The sequence below is a fragment of the Lutjanus erythropterus genome, chromosome 7 (genome assembly GCF_056507025.1).
Source record: "Lutjanus erythropterus isolate fLutEry1 chromosome 7, fLutEry1.hap2, whole genome shotgun sequence".
In the NCBI taxonomy this organism is placed as follows: Eukaryota; Metazoa; Chordata; class Actinopteri; order Lutjaniformes; family Lutjanidae; genus Lutjanus; species Lutjanus erythropterus.
The window spans coordinates 23,297,958-23,312,957 of NC_139323.1; the positions used below are offsets into that span (position 1 = coordinate 23,297,958).

Here is a 15,000-nt window from a genome sequence, read left to right on the forward strand (position 1 = left end):
GCAAAATCATAAAATCACGCAAGAATCCATCTTGCCAGACTTCATGTTATCAGTTTGTGTTCACACCAAAAGTGCAGCCAATCAGAGCCCACGGAGGGACAGCTGGCAGCCTTGAGCTCATTGGTTGAAGTGCCTGCCCATTTCCAAACAGTTTCTAAAGACAACGTCCCAGATGGTTCTGTGTAACAAACCATCTGACATGTCAGGTTAAATGCCCATGATGGAGGGAAGAGACTTTGATGATCTTCTCAGCTGTCCTCACTATCTGCTGAGGTGTCTTACAATCAGAGATGGTTCTGAACTGCAGTGATGCTGCTGCTCACGAGGGTCCCTGCAGTCCCTCTGTAGAATATGGTGAGGATGAGGGGTGGGAGATCGGCTTCATCAGCCTCCACAGAAAGTAGAAATGCTGTTGGGCTTTCTTGGTTATGAAAGTGTCGTTGAGGGTCCAGGTAAGGTTCTTCGCCAGGTCAACACCAAGCAATTTGGTGCTCTTGACAGTCTCCACATGTGAGCCGTCAATGTTCAACGGAAAGTGGACGCTCTGTGCCCTCCTGAAGTCTTCAACTATCTCTTTCGTTTGGTTCACATTCAGACATAGGTTGCTGGCTGCACCTCCTCTCTGTATGTTCTCACTGATAAGACCCACCAAGCTCGTGTCATCAGCGATCTTACTGATGAAATTAGAGCTGTGCATTGCTGCCGAGTCATGGGTCAGAGGAGTGAACAGTGGACTGAGCACACAGCCGTGGGGGAATCCAGTGCTCAGTGTGGTAGTGCTGGAGATTTGAACGTTCGCAAGATGACAATTCAAAAAACAAACAAACTGGTTAGAGCTGCATGCCTTACTCACTGAAACAACAATGGAACCCTCTTAGCTGAGGTTTTTACGATAAAATCTAAGCCTATTCTGGCAATCCTTTAACATTTTTAGCTTTTTTAAAATTATTTTAATATCACAATTTTTAAAGCAAACTTCCATTTTTACAATCCTGATTATCTTTCTATCATTGCCTGTTATCAGTGCCTTTGATTGTGAACCATGTTTGTAAAGCGTTTGTTTTTGATATCTGAATACTCGTAGTAGGTAAAAGGTAAAGCATATTAAGATATCCTGGATTTCCTCACTTAGCTAAAAAAAACTAGATATTACTTATTGAAAAAATAGCCCAGTATTTATATTCATAAATCCAGGAAAGAGAATAAACGTCCTTTAGAGTCCTTACTCCTGTTGTTCACTTTGAAACACTGTTATTCCCTTCACCTCGTGTGCCTGCAATATGATGACAAGTTGGCCCTGGTGAGAATTTGTAGAACTACTGCACTCAGTGACTCATAACAGCAGACAAGAGTTTTTAGTATTTAACTCCATTAGCAATGATGCAAACACTGGCAAAAATATTGACAGTTTAAGGAAGATTACCAAAGATTTACCACTGTATGCTTTTACCAAAAATTTACAGCTGAGTATAAATCTTACCCTGGTCTATTTTGGGTGGCTGCCCAGAAATAAATGTGTATTTCCCTGTGATAAAAGTAAATCCCTTCTGACCTAAAATCCCAGGATGCATCTATTTTCCGCCCCGTGCTTTCTGTTTGTTGGATTCACCCAATTTAATCCATCCCTGCAAAACAGCAGCGAATAACAGGTGCAGAGAAAGCAGTGGAACAGCAGAGGAGAACAGTTTTGTTCATTCTGTGAATTCAGCAGAGTTCGTTTGAAAGACATCAAGAAGACAATAATTTAATGCATGAAGGTGACAGGACTCGGAAACCAGATGTTGTATTAAATCGCCAGCTGGAACACAATTCAAACACCTGAAACAGATAGATTTTTCTATGATACAAACACTGAAACACATGGGAGCTGAAATGATGAAACATACGACCGATGTTGATGACACATGCTGTAATCTTGAATTGTTTTATTCATAGGATACACTTGACACTGCTACAAATGATCAAATTTCCCCCTGGGGATCACCTTTAACTTCAACCAATCTACTATAATACAGGGATTGTTTCATTCAGATAACTATTTTACTTTGAAAAATATGACGTGCTTGTTTTATCAAATTCACAAGTTGTACAATACATCATGCAGTGCTGAAAGAACCTTTGACACTGTCGTATGAGTGCTTGACCAAAGTATGTGTCAGATTATGAGCAGGACAGACCATCAACTTGGCCATGTAGCTGTGTGGATGCATAGTTAATGCTATGACAGATGACAGAAAGACAGAGATGCAAGATAAGGGAGCTGAAAAGTCACCAAAAGCTGTGATATATACTGACAGACAGGTATGAAGACGGTTTCCACCCAGAAATTTGGGTACCACTTTACAATAAGACTACACTTTAAAATAATTTATAAATAATGCACAGTTAGGTTATTAATTGGGTCGTAAACGCTTCAAAAATCATTACTAAGCTGTTGCAACACATTATATAAAAAGGACACCGCTGACCTGTTGCTTGCCAAATAGTAAGTACAGTGATTAGTAAGAACAGTGAATTACAGTGTGTAATCCTCCTTTGTACTGATCACACCAACCTTAGTGATCAATAAATGCTGATGTATTTATACTTCACAATAAAGCTCCCATATGATGGTTAGAAATGTTAGTAACTCATTATAAACGTTAATGACAAGTAAGCAGTAACTGGATCTTGCCAAATAGTGAGCCCATGTCACCCATTATAGCTTGTTATTATAATAATACAATACATTATTAGAATTGTTTATTCATGATTTGTATAGTGTTTACAACCTCAAATAAAATACAATATGCAATAAAAAAGACAATATTATTGATCATTTTCTCCAAAAACGTTAATGCAAAAACAACAATAAGCTCAAATGTCTTTAGTTTAAAATGAATGAATTAAGATCATAAAACATCCTCATTACTTAAATAAAGGGCAGCCTTATTTCACTGTGAGACTCCAGAATATAGAAATAAAAGAGAGATCAGGCTGGTTGGAACAGAAAGCTTTTCTCTGTCTCTGTGAAGTAAGTGAAAGATGTAAGATGCAATGCTGCCTCTATGTGGCCTTGAGGGTTAATTACTCAAATGTGCTGTTGGACGTCCCCTGGGAATCAACCGAGTCGTGGGTAAAATACTGCATACCCCCATTCACACAAACAGACTGCTTCCAATGAATATTGTGTATTATGATTAAAAGCCCCAGAGCAGCTACTGAATGCGGTGAAATGTTTTGTCAACTGCTGTTTCCAAGGACAACTCCGCAAACTGCGTCTGCTGAGGAAGACAGTATGATATGTCTGAAAGTTATTTAATGGAGTATTACAAATTACAAACAGATACTGTTACAAAATTTCTATTACTGATGAATTCATGTAAAAGCAGATTTGATTGGTGTAGGTGGTTGAGGTGGAACTATTTTACATACTTTATAGTGAAGTAGTTTATATAATCTCTTTGTATTGTATTTTATGACGGTTTGTAAACTCTTAATTGGCAAAATAACTAGTAACGTTATCCTAAATAAATGCAGTAGGCAGTTAATTTTCCTCTTAAATGTAATAGAAGAAACATATAGTGCATTGGCATAAAATGAAAGCAGAAGCCAAACTAACTAAATTAAACTCCTGCAAAATACAAAACTATTATCAGCAAACTATACTTAAACTAAGCCTATCCCAAAAGCAAAAGTACCCTTTATAGAACAGAACAGTGTTTTGGCTTTATTATCTGTCACATCACTTGTATTAGCAATGCGTTTAATAGTTTTTCTCTATTGCTAAGACATGTGTGATGAACCTGGGATCCATGTGATCTTCATCATCAGCTTCTTCACACAGCAGAAGTCTTGTCTTGCAAATGTGTTAACATTTTTTCATTAGTTTCAAACATTTTTCACACCCCAATTCCAAAAAAAAAGTTAACACACATCTCATAAGAACCAAAACTCTATTCACTGATTAAAAGAAAAATGTCTCTTCACAGCTGATAGAATGTATTTGCATAATTATGAAAAAAATATGTGACGTGAGAAACTCCTTTGCACTGCTGATTTCTTTATTGGCTCTTTGATGAGGTAATAAAATCTGTACCATAATAGATGTCTCTCCTCTATGTGCCCTCTAGGTGTTACATGTCAATCATGGGAGCAGAAATACCTGAAAAAGTGGAGGAAGAAAGCTTTAGGCCTCAGGAAATTACTTTTTGTATTTCAACAGGGCATAAAGTGCTGCAGGGTTTGTCATTTCTAGTAAAAACTATGTTTGAAGCAATTAATAGAATTCATGCTGTGTGATGTGTCATGCCTTTTTTGGCACAATATATTAACTTGACAAAGTGTTTGCTTTCATTGCATGTTAATATTTGCTTCCAGTTTAGCCCTATGTTACAGGACAAAAACCTATAATGTAGCCTGAAAGCAGATTTATTTTGGTTGAGGTGGAACCTTTACTTTATTTCTATGTATCATATTTTATGGTGATGTGTGAAATATTACTCCGCAAAATTGTAACTTTGTGGCAAATAAATGCATTACGCAGTTCCCCTCCTTTCAAATATAATTAAGGGGAAGTATAGAGCAGTAAAAAAAATGAAGGTAGTAAAGTAAATTAGTACCTCGAATCTGAATACTATGCTCCTTGAGTAAATGCAGTTGCACATACCTGGTAGCGTAGTGTTCCGCGTGCATGCAGACTGCACGTGGTTGATGAGTGATGGCAGCTGGCCCAGTAACCACGTGGTTTAGATAAACAGCTGCATGGGACTTGAAGGCGCTTTGAGTGGCCATACATGAAATGTAACTCTAGCTTTCATGAAACTGTCGAAAAGTGATATTTCTCTAAATTAACTTAAAGTTAAAGGACTACCATGTGGAAATAACTTTACAGTATAAATTTTAGATTATTTCTTGCTAAATTCAGTTTTTCAATTTTTCTTCTGTTTTTCTTCTGTCTTCAGAAGAAAAACATAATTTCATATTTCAGCCCGGACAGTCACACTTTACCACATGAATATGTTTTATTTCATGAATTTATTTATTAGTGCTGCCAGCTGTATCGAGAGTTTCTGTGCATTTGTACATTTACATGTCGTGTGTCTGTGTAGGCGAGGCGCGGGCACGATGCAACTATACCAACTTCTGATTGGTGGAAACAGTCATGTGGGTGGGCCGACGTGAGCGCGCAGAGCAGGAGAGTAACGAGCGCGTCTTGGGCATATCTGTCTTTCCTGTCCAATGTCCCACCGAGTAGGCTGAGCCACGTGTGTGTGTGCATTAGGTCTTTCGTTACTTGTCTCCAAAACGTCCAGTTCATTGTGTTTCATTGAAACACACACAACGGAACCATGGTGAAGTTAGCAAAGGTAAGATAAATTTCCACGTATTTCATTGCTTTTAAGTGTGTGCGTTTGTGATAGAAAGCTGTGTTTACGCGTGAGGCCTTTTGCGTAGAAGTTACTGCGTTTGTCAGAAAAATAAAACCGACAGCGGGGGGAAATGTGTGCCTGTGTACCGCATCTAATTCTTTAAATGTATTAATTTAATTGTCTCTGCTAGAGGCTTCTTGTTCTATAAAAGCATGGTGGAAATGCACTGGTACGAAACGTTTCTTCTGCATTTTGATCGGCCATGTTTGTGCCTTGCTGTTGGGTTTCTTTGGGTTGTGTCTAGAAGGGAACGCTGTATTTCCGAAACTCTCGCGAGATTTACAACCACCGTTACTTCAATGTGCATTTTATTACAACCTTGGCATTATTTAAAAACAAAGATAATATTCTGGTTATAGTCAGGGTAGATTACTGGCAGAAAATATTTGGTTAAGGTTAGGGAAAGATTAGTTTGTGCTAAAATGGTCACTCTCGCGAGATCCGTCGCGGGTTTGGGGTTCCCTTCTAGACACGACCGTGCCGTGGCCTGGCCTGCTATCGCTTGCCGACTACTCAAGATGGCATTCATGCGCGTTCTCGATTTAAGCAAGGAGTTTAGAAATGGATACAAAACAAGAGATCAAATGTCAGTTTGCCAACTAATACCAACATTATTGAACGGTTTGAAATGTATCGACTCTGCTAATTAACGTGTATTTGGGTAGTTGTTAGCATTAGCTCAGTGGTTAACAGCCCGTATGCAAGGCGAAACTTATTTCCTGTAGTGCTTAGCTTAATGCTTGATTCATTGGGGTTTCTTTTGAAAAGTGCCCTCAGCAGTGTAAAAAGCTTATTGATCCTCTTTCGGCAGCCACGCTCTTGCTAGCTACTCAGCATGCGTTTGAAAGCTTGTCTGCATACGGTAAAATTAGCCGACATGCTAACAGCCCGACCTCCTGAGCTCCACGTGGGTTGTGCGCCTGCTTTGAGTGACACACGAGGTACAAAACCAGAACAGAGAAAGCAGATTACCTTTCAGACACGGTTATCACTAAACGTGGCTCAGGTTCAACCCATGTAAATAACTGGTACGATGATTAAATCAATTTTGGTCGAAGTGGGGCTTAGCTGTTTCTTAACTTTGAACTACTGCCGGTGTAAACCCCAGTGTTAGCAACCATGCTGTTGGAGGATCATCCCCCCTACATTTTTTCCTATGCTCCTCTGCTTTGACCAGGGATGGAAAGACTAATCATATCTGTACTTGCTAAGAAATCTATTACATTAATGAGTTATTATTCAGTTACAAGTAAAACTACCGATGATTTCCTCTCAATCACTGCTTTTTGTTTGCATTATCAATGGCAGACAAATGCTGGAAAAGGGGTTTGTCTCCAAATCCTTAGTCTAAATTACTCCTTGCTCTCACCTTTTAAAATTGTGCTGGCTGCAGTGTTTTTTTTTTTATTTATTTCTTGTCCATATGTCATGGTTTTCAATCAGGTGGCCTTTTTGGCTAAAAAATGTAAATGAAAGGTTTGGCTATTAATGTAAAACGTAGGCCTACTCAGTAACAGTAATTTTAAAAGTGGTGAAGTGGATTCCAAAGTGTAATGCATACTAAGGTTTTTTTTTAATGTATCAACATTTTATTTATAACATGTTTAATATTATTTGATGGCACTGAAAATGCTGAAACTTAAATAAATAAAAAAAAATTCCTCAGTTCTGTTCTACCTTCATTTCCTGCCTGAAATTCGGCTTGCAGCAAATCCAGTGTTGAGTGACTTTTACTGTAACAGTACTATGTGCAAGGTGTTGATTTTTAAATAAGAAATAAAATACGGTGTTCTTCTGACTTTTTTCTTTTTCCATGGTATCAAACGTATCGGGTATTGTTTTTTTATACCAATATTATATTGGGGGATTAAAAATATAGTATTATGACAGCCCTAATGCATACTTAAGTAAAACTTAAATTACAGACTGTTATTTTCACCCCGACAGTGACTGCTGCACACCTAGTAAATAAAACATTTGCATTTTATCCCTCTATTTGCAGGCAGCAAACAAACAAGCAACTCCGAAGAAAAAAGCCCCTCCACCCCCTAAAGATGTGGAGGAGGAATCCAGTGAAGAGGAAAGCAGTGATGAGGAAGAAGAGGTACAGTATATTTGACTTTTAAAACTGGTGTTGAAGTACTGCAGGATATTTCTGAACATTGAAGGTAATTACAGTAGATGTAAACTGTTCTTTATTTTGCAGGCTCCTCCACCTAAAGCAGTGAAGAAAGCCACACCAGCCAAACCTGCTCCAGTCGTTAAAAATGGTGCTGCTGCCAAAAAAGCAGAAAGTGAGGATGATGATGATGATGATGACGATTCTGGTAAGCAGTGAAATTTGACAAGCTTAGTTTGAAGAGAATAATGAAACATCTCACCACACTGAAAAATGTTTGCATTCATGTGCCGACTTGTCGATAGTGTCCCAGCCTGTAAACACTTAAATGAGAAAAAAACATGTGAATAAATCTTTCTTGGGGAGATTAAATCTGTTTGGGTGGGCCATCCAAATGTTTTGCAATAGTGATGCATCGATCCTGACTTCATTGACTGGATTAGGCATTGGTCAGATATGATCAATGCACAGGTGAATTTTCTGACACATTTAGAACACTGTAATGCAACATTTTACATCCCTTAAAATATAATACCTGCACAACTATCAAGAATGTATTGTGTTGTATGATGCACAGTACTGACTTTATCTAATCCTGAAGTTTATTTCATATTTATTAAACTGATGGTTAAAAAGGCACATACCCACCTTCCTTATCATGTTCAACCTGAGCAGCCTATGACTCATATTCATAAATAAAGCTTGTTTACACGTTCACACTCGCCACAAATGTGGCTTTATCTTCATATTGGGTATAATATATGCTACGGTCTTGTGCCTTGCAGTAGACCTACAAGCTTCTTCCTATTGAGGTACTCTTTGCTGCTGTGATACTGCTAATTTCTACATCGTGGAATTAATAAAGGATTATCTTGTTTACAGAAGAGTCTGAAGAGGAAGCCCCCCCACCAAAAAAAACCCCCGCAAAAGCAACACCAGCTAAACCCAAGGCACCCCCTGCAAAGGCTGAGGAGTCCGATGATGATGATGATGATGATGGTAAGACCTGCAGCGCTGGTGTTTCTTTGTAAAATCAGTTCTTCGTTTACTTTCCTTCAAATAAGTTAAGATTTTTCTCTGAATGTAGGATTTGCATTATATTGAGTCAACATTTTGCAATCTTAGAAAATTACCACACACCCTCTATTTCTTGGCAAGCATGCAGTTGTTTAGTACTCATGCTTGTAATGTACGGAGGAAAAGTGAATGCAGTGCTATGTCTTCGGTGCCGGTGTGTATTTTATCGTCTGCCGGTTCTATCCTCAATCGCTGTGACATGTTTGCCCTTTTTATACTTCTGTTAGTCTGAAGAGGTTTTGCCTGTGCACATTCTTTAAAATTGATCCGCTATGCACTTTTGTTAATGATTCTCATGTGTGCGTTGTCTAGATGAGTCTGAAGAAGAAGCTCCACCACCCAAAAAAGCAGCTAAGCCTGCTGCTAAGCCCGCAGCAAAAGCTCAACCTGCAGAGGAGTCCTCTGATGACGATGATGACGACGATGAGTCTGAAGAGGAAGCTCCACCTCCCAAGAAGGCTGCTCCAGCTAAACCAGCTGCAAAGGCCAAAGCTGCCAAAGAAGAGTCTGAAGATGATGATGATGATGATGATGATGAAGATGGTAAGACTAAGCCTTTGATTACTTTTGTATTGATGAGTCACTGTTGACTTGCGGACTTGTGAGCTACAGAGTATATGATGATCAACAAGGGACTTAATTCTGATTATGTATGATGTCACCTTTTTATAGATCTGATGCAGGTTGATGGCAGGCGCTCAGTGGTTTGAGTTTGTCACATTGACTCTGATATAAATTGTAATGTTTCTCGTTGTTCAGACTCTGAAGAGGAGATGGACACCACTCCCGCTCCAGCAGCCGCAAAGGCAAAGAAAGCAGGTATGGTGAAGGCCAAGGAAGAGTCAGAAGAGGAGGAGGATGATGACGACGACGACGATGATGACGATGATGAAGATGAGGAGGAAGAAGGTGAGTTGTGGTGATGGGGAAAATTTTGTGGTTTTGGCAAAAATTTGCCAAAGCAAGTTATATTGATTTACAATCATCTGTTAAGGCACATTTAAAAATTTATTTACATTTTAAATTGAGCATAAAAAGACCACTTGTGAAAAGTGGCAAAAACATGGTTGAGGTGGAAAAGTTGTCATATTGACGAGATATACAGAAATGTATATGAAAGAAATGTATAAATATAAATTCGTTACATTGAACTTTCGGCCATCATCTCGACCATCTGTTGGTTTGCTTGTCTTTTCTGTCAGTGTAATGGTTGGTACCCTTTAATTCTAATTCTTGTTGAAATCACATTTAAATTTTTACTAATAATTTCAATTGATTGTGTAAAAGCTTGATCACTCATGGTACTATATTTTAATTCATTATCTACTGTATTTTATCAACTATTTACATCAGTTTCGTTCATTGATTGTAGATGTCACACCAATAAAGCCAACTGAAATTGGATAATGATAGAGATCTGATGAAAGCAGTATTGAAACCTTTGTTAGCATGTTTCTGCTTCACCCCCACTACAGTGTCACTGCCTCCACACTGTTGCCTGACTGGCGCCACCAAAAACCTCCAAAAATAGTTACAACGTACAGGACATAACATTTCTAACCAAGGCACATATTAGACACCTAGAGTAGTGTTTTCTGAAATGAAACCGTGATGACTGTAACATGTTGATTATATTTATGGTAAGCCCTCAATATAGTTTAACACCATCTGCCTGTTCCAGATTAACTTCTGCTGTCTGGCTGCATCACTGTTTGTGATTTTAAGTTTGTGCAACACTCCTGTCTCTACAGAAGTCCCAGTTACTCCTGGCAAGAGGAAGGCAGAGACCAAGAAGGACACACCTCCTGCCAAGAAGGCAAAGTCAGAAGGGGAAGGTAAGAATAAATGCAACTATGCATTAATGAAATATCAACATGTCACCATGATGATCAACAAGGGACTTAATACTGATGTGTGATGTCACCTTTTATTATTCTGAATCTATCTGGCATAGTTAATACAGTTGACACATTTTGAGACTATAAATGAAACTCAGGGAAATTCCCTCTCCTTTTCACCAGGGTTCTGTCTATTTGTTGGAAACTTAAACTCCAACAAAGACTTTGAAGAAATCAAATCATCCCTGAGGAAGTTCTTCTCCAAAAACAGCCTTGAGGTCGTCGATGTCCGGCTAGGTGGATCCAAGTAAGTACTCCGTGTTTTAAAAATAACATGCACTAGTTCTTTTTTTCCTCATATGGATTTGTAGTACTTTATTTTTTTCAACTCTACATTATCATTTTAAAATGACAGTGGCAAAGATCAACATCTGCATTGGTAACAAACTAGTGTTTCCACCGGACGGCAGTTACAGATACAGACGTTTTATCTGTTGGTAGCCATTTTTCGTGCAGACTGAAATTGATCTGTAGATGCAACCTGATACATTATTTTTGAAACCTAGATTTAAGCAAGTTGTTTGAGATGTTTTTTTTCTGTCTTGAAGTTGAATGTCTAACGGTTCTTGCATGACTTGCCTCAACAGGAAGTTTGGCTATGTGGACTTTGCATCCGAGGAGGACATGCAGAAGGCACTGGAGCTCAACGGCAAGAAGGTCATGGGTCAGGAGCTTAAGCTGGACAAGGCCCGCAGCAAAGAAAACTCACAGGAGGGCAAGAAAGGTAAAGTGTTTATGATCTTTTGGAAAGTAAAATGGAATTGTAAATGGAATATTATTTCACGCCCTCCATTTCTTGGCATACATGTGGTTGTTTAGTACTCGTGTGTGTGATGTACGGAGGAAAAGTGAATGCAGTGCTATGTCTTCGGTGCCGGTGTGTATTTTATCGTGTGCCGGTTCTATCCTCAATCGCTGTGATATTCTCACCTTTTTATACTTTTGGTTGAGTCAAAAGAGGTTTCACCTCTGGTAGAGATGGTCCAATGCCATTTTTTGGCAGTTACAAACGCTGAAGACTTAAAAAGAAGTTGGTCCCATACTGACCATTACCTTTGTCCCACAGAGAGAGATGCACGGACACTGTTTGTAAAAAACCTGCCTTTCTCTGCGACGGTGGATGACCTGAAGGAAGTCTTTGAAGATGCAGTTGAAGTCAGGTTACCTCCAGGCCAGAACGGTTCAAACAGAGGGTAAGAACAAGCACTTTTAAAGAGAAGAAACTGTTAACTTATTCTCTTAGAACTGATGTTGCTGCTCAGAGAATTTAAAAAGACCACATGAAAGCTCCACAAGTCCTACAAGCTAACCTCGGATGAAAATCCTACAGACATTTTAGAAGTTGGGGACCATTTTGTAGGCTACAAATGTATCTAGGTTTTTTTTCTTCCAAATACTCAAACCTTCCATTCATATACACCCAGCTGGCATTGTGGTTGGTAATATACTAGTGGTGTTCCAGAAAAGTAATCTCTTTGTTCCTGTGACAGCATTGCCTACATCGAGTTCAAAACTGAAGCTGAAGCAGAGAAGATGCTGGAGGAAGCTCAGGGAACTGATGTACAGGGGAGGTCCATCATGATCGACTACGTTGGAGAAAAGAGCCAAAAGGGGGCCAAGGTTGCAGGTAAACACTTTGGACAATTATACTATAAAGCTATGAAGCTAGTATTGGTATTTATAAGAGGGAGCTACATGTGCATGTGGACAGCTATGATGCAAATATTACTTCCTGAATCTTTATTGAAGATCTTCAAGATAGTCAAGTACTGAGCTGGTCCGAGAGATCAAAGAAAGTGCTTCTCCATCTTTGATTTCATCTCACCACTCCGCTTCCTTCATCCTTTCCCTTTAGCATCAGGAGGAGGAGGAGCAGCCAGCAAAACACTTGTAGTTAATAATCTGGCCTTCAGTGCTACAGAGGAAGTCCTACAGTCCACATTTGAGAAGGCCGTCTCTATAAGGATTCCACAGAGAGATGGCAGACCTAAAGGGTAAGAATCTGACAAAAGATTTTCTTTCTATGGATTGTGATTTGTTAAAACTCACAGTGGTACACCTTCTCATGAGCTCCTCTTGATCTTACCCATGATTCTGTAAGGATTCGCACGAGAAGCAGAGCCAATGCACAGTTAGAACAGGCTCATCCTGCACTCATGTGGGTGCTGCGTATGTCTACTGTGCAACAGCTATAAATGTCTAAGTGAGGAGTGAATTGATAATAGTTAAAGGAATATTGCACTGCAGTGTTTAAAAGGATATTGTAACGAGTTAAGACTTGATCTTCTAACCCATTTCCGATGATTAAGTTTCCTAATGTTGTGTGTCTTTCTGTAGTTTCGCTTTTGTGGAGTTTGAAAGTGCAGAGGATGCTAAGGACGCCCTGGAAAACCTCAACAACACAGACATTGAAGGCCGGTCGATCCGACTGGAGTACAGCCAGAGCAGCGGAAGGGGAGATGGAGGCAGAGGAAACTCAGGTAGGTCTCCATGTGAAACTGAACGGTGTACCACAGCCAGATGTGATGAAAACTTGATCTCCTGAAACTCTGTGAGGAATCAAAGATAGTCAAGTCCTGATCTGGTCTTGTGCTGTTTTTAGTTTAATGAAGCGTCTGTTAGTCCAGATGATGTTGCATAAAATCTAAAGAAACCATGGTTTTAATGACATCTTCTTTCTGCTACCAGGTCCAACAAAAACCCTCTTCGTCAAGGGTCTGTCTGAGGACACGACAGATCAGACCCTGAAGGATTCATTTGAGGGTGCTGTAGCAGCCAGGATAGTCACAGACAGAGACACAGGGTCATCAAAAGGGTAAGTCTGTAGACCTGTAAATATTCTACTGTTTGCTCTACTCATTAGCAACACAACATTATAAAACAAAAGTGGTTTGTTCAAAGTACACAATGAAGAGACAACACATACAAGCCTCAGGTTTTTGCAAAACAAAGCTTCCCTTCTAGACAATGCCATTTTTGTAATGTTAACATTTATTTAGTAGGGATTCCTGTTTTTTTTTGTTTTTTTTTGGTGACTAAAGGCAAATTCCATGTCACCTTTAGTGAAGTATAACTAAGCCTTGTCTGTCTTTTCTCCTCGCCTGCAGCTTTGGCTTTGTGGACTTCGACAACGAGGATGATTGCAAGGCAGCCAAAGAGGCCATGGACGACGGCGAGATCGATGGCAGCAAGGTGACCCTGGACTACGCCAAGCCCAAGGGTGAAGGTGGCTTCCGTGGAGGTCGCGGCGGTGGATTTGGCGGTGGATTTGGCGGCCGCGGTGGCGGCGGCAGAGGAGGTCGTGGCGGTTTCGGAGGCTTTGGTGGTCGTGGCGGCGGCGGCAGAGGAGGAAGGGGAGGTCCTCGTGGAGGTGGACGTGGGCGCGGTGGCGGTTTTGGAGGTAAGAGAAATATAATTTGTTTTTTTTAGTTGTTCAAATGGGAGGGAAAACAATAATGTCCCGTTATTTTTGTTGTTGTTGAACGTGATGATTCTGTCTGGTAAACTAAGTTTCCTTTGTTCTCCTTTAGGTGGAAGAGGTGGCAGCGGTGGATTTGCCAAACCCCAGGGGAAGAAAATAAAGTTTGATGACTAAATCCTTAGTCTATTTTACTTTTTGAATGGACTCTGGTTTCATCACTCTACAGAGCTTTTGGACATTCCAGAAAGCGTCGTTGATAAATATTTAACTGTTAACGGGCATTTTAGCCCTTTATTTAGATTCCTCCACCCTTCCCCACCCTTCTGTGCCAGACTGGTACTTCTGACCTTCTCAGCTCAAGTGCTACATGTTAGTACTGAATGTCCCTAATGCAAACCTGCACCTCACCCTCATTAGCCTACTTGCTTTCCCGAAGGAGTAAAATGGAATGGGTCTGGCAAACAAGTTTGCTGTGAAAAAAACGCTTGTCTTTGTGTAAATTTAAACAGTTTGTATGATTTAATTTTACCTTTTGTAAAAAAAAAAAACGAAATACACATGTATCCATATGTTTTTGTTTTTGTTTTGTTTGTTGTTTAGTTTGCTTTAGGTGCCAAGTTTTACTGTAATGTGCAAAGCATATTTTGATAGAAGCTTTGAGTCAGTGCTCTAGAGTTGGGTGTTAAGAAATATGGCAAAGATGTTCTGTCATGTTTGTTTGGTGGGGCACAGTCTGTGTCTGAGTTACAGAGGATGGAATACTTCTTCTGTATGTAACATAAAATATTTGTAGTGCATTGACTAATTTTTTCCCATCTGAAAATCTCAAGATTTTCACGATTAAATAAAATCTTTAGGTGGTGATTTTTAATTGTTTGTCTTCATTGCATCAGCGACACACAGGCTTGAAATATTGATTATGAAAATGTCAGTCATTGTTGATCACAGTTGCCAGGTAAGGTACATTGTAAGGCTGTAACTAATCATCATTTCCTCATTTAAGCAATTAGTTTACAAAATGTCAGAATTGTGAAAAATGCAACACAACACCCAAAGACTCATAAATGACAGAAA

At 39.5% G+C, this 15,000-nt stretch overlaps 1 protein-coding gene and 3 non-coding genes across 4 annotated transcripts; all 4 read left to right on the forward strand.

Moving 5' to 3' along the window:
• Positions 1-5,190: 5,190 nt before the first annotated feature.
• On the forward strand, positions 5,191-14,797 carry nucleolin (nucleolin multifunctional protein). Its single transcript, XM_084723241.1, has 16 exons — positions 5,191-5,348; positions 7,414-7,515; positions 7,618-7,738; positions 8,413-8,529; positions 8,920-9,150; positions 9,367-9,516; positions 10,359-10,442; positions 10,629-10,752; positions 11,093-11,229; positions 11,572-11,698; positions 11,996-12,132; positions 12,361-12,499; positions 12,843-12,985; positions 13,194-13,320; positions 13,613-13,905; positions 14,036-14,797. Exons 1-16 carry the CDS (start codon positions 5,331-5,333, stop codon positions 14,098-14,100), a joined length of 2,115 nt encoding a protein of 704 aa, XP_084579367.1. The 5' UTR covers positions 5,191-5,330; the 3' UTR covers positions 14,101-14,797.
• Positions 8,671-8,810, forward strand: LOC146324030 (small nucleolar RNA SNORA57). The gene has a single exon (XR_014771250.1). It is a non-coding gene; the product is annotated as a small nucleolar RNA SNORA57 (small nucleolar RNA).
• On the forward strand, positions 10,490-10,546 carry LOC146324031 (small nucleolar RNA SNORD82). Its single transcript, XR_014771249.1, has one exon. It is a non-coding gene; the product is annotated as a small nucleolar RNA SNORD82 (small nucleolar RNA).
• On the forward strand, positions 11,292-11,431 carry LOC146324032 (small nucleolar RNA SNORA57). The gene has a single exon (XR_014771251.1). It is a non-coding gene; the product is annotated as a small nucleolar RNA SNORA57 (small nucleolar RNA).
• Positions 14,798-15,000: the final 203 nt, after the last annotated feature.

What these genes read in the sequence shown, in the direction of transcription:
- nucleolin (XM_084723241.1), top strand. An exon ending in TGATGATGATGATGAAGATG is followed by an intron (nt 9,151 to 9,366) that starts GTAAGACTAAGC and finishes CTCGTTGTTCAG; the next exon opens with ACTCTGAAGAGGAGATGGAC. An exon ending in GACACAGGGTCATCAAAAGG is followed by an intron (nt 13,321 to 13,612) that starts GTAAGTCTGTAG and finishes CCTCGCCTGCAG; the next exon opens with CTTTGGCTTTGTGGACTTCG.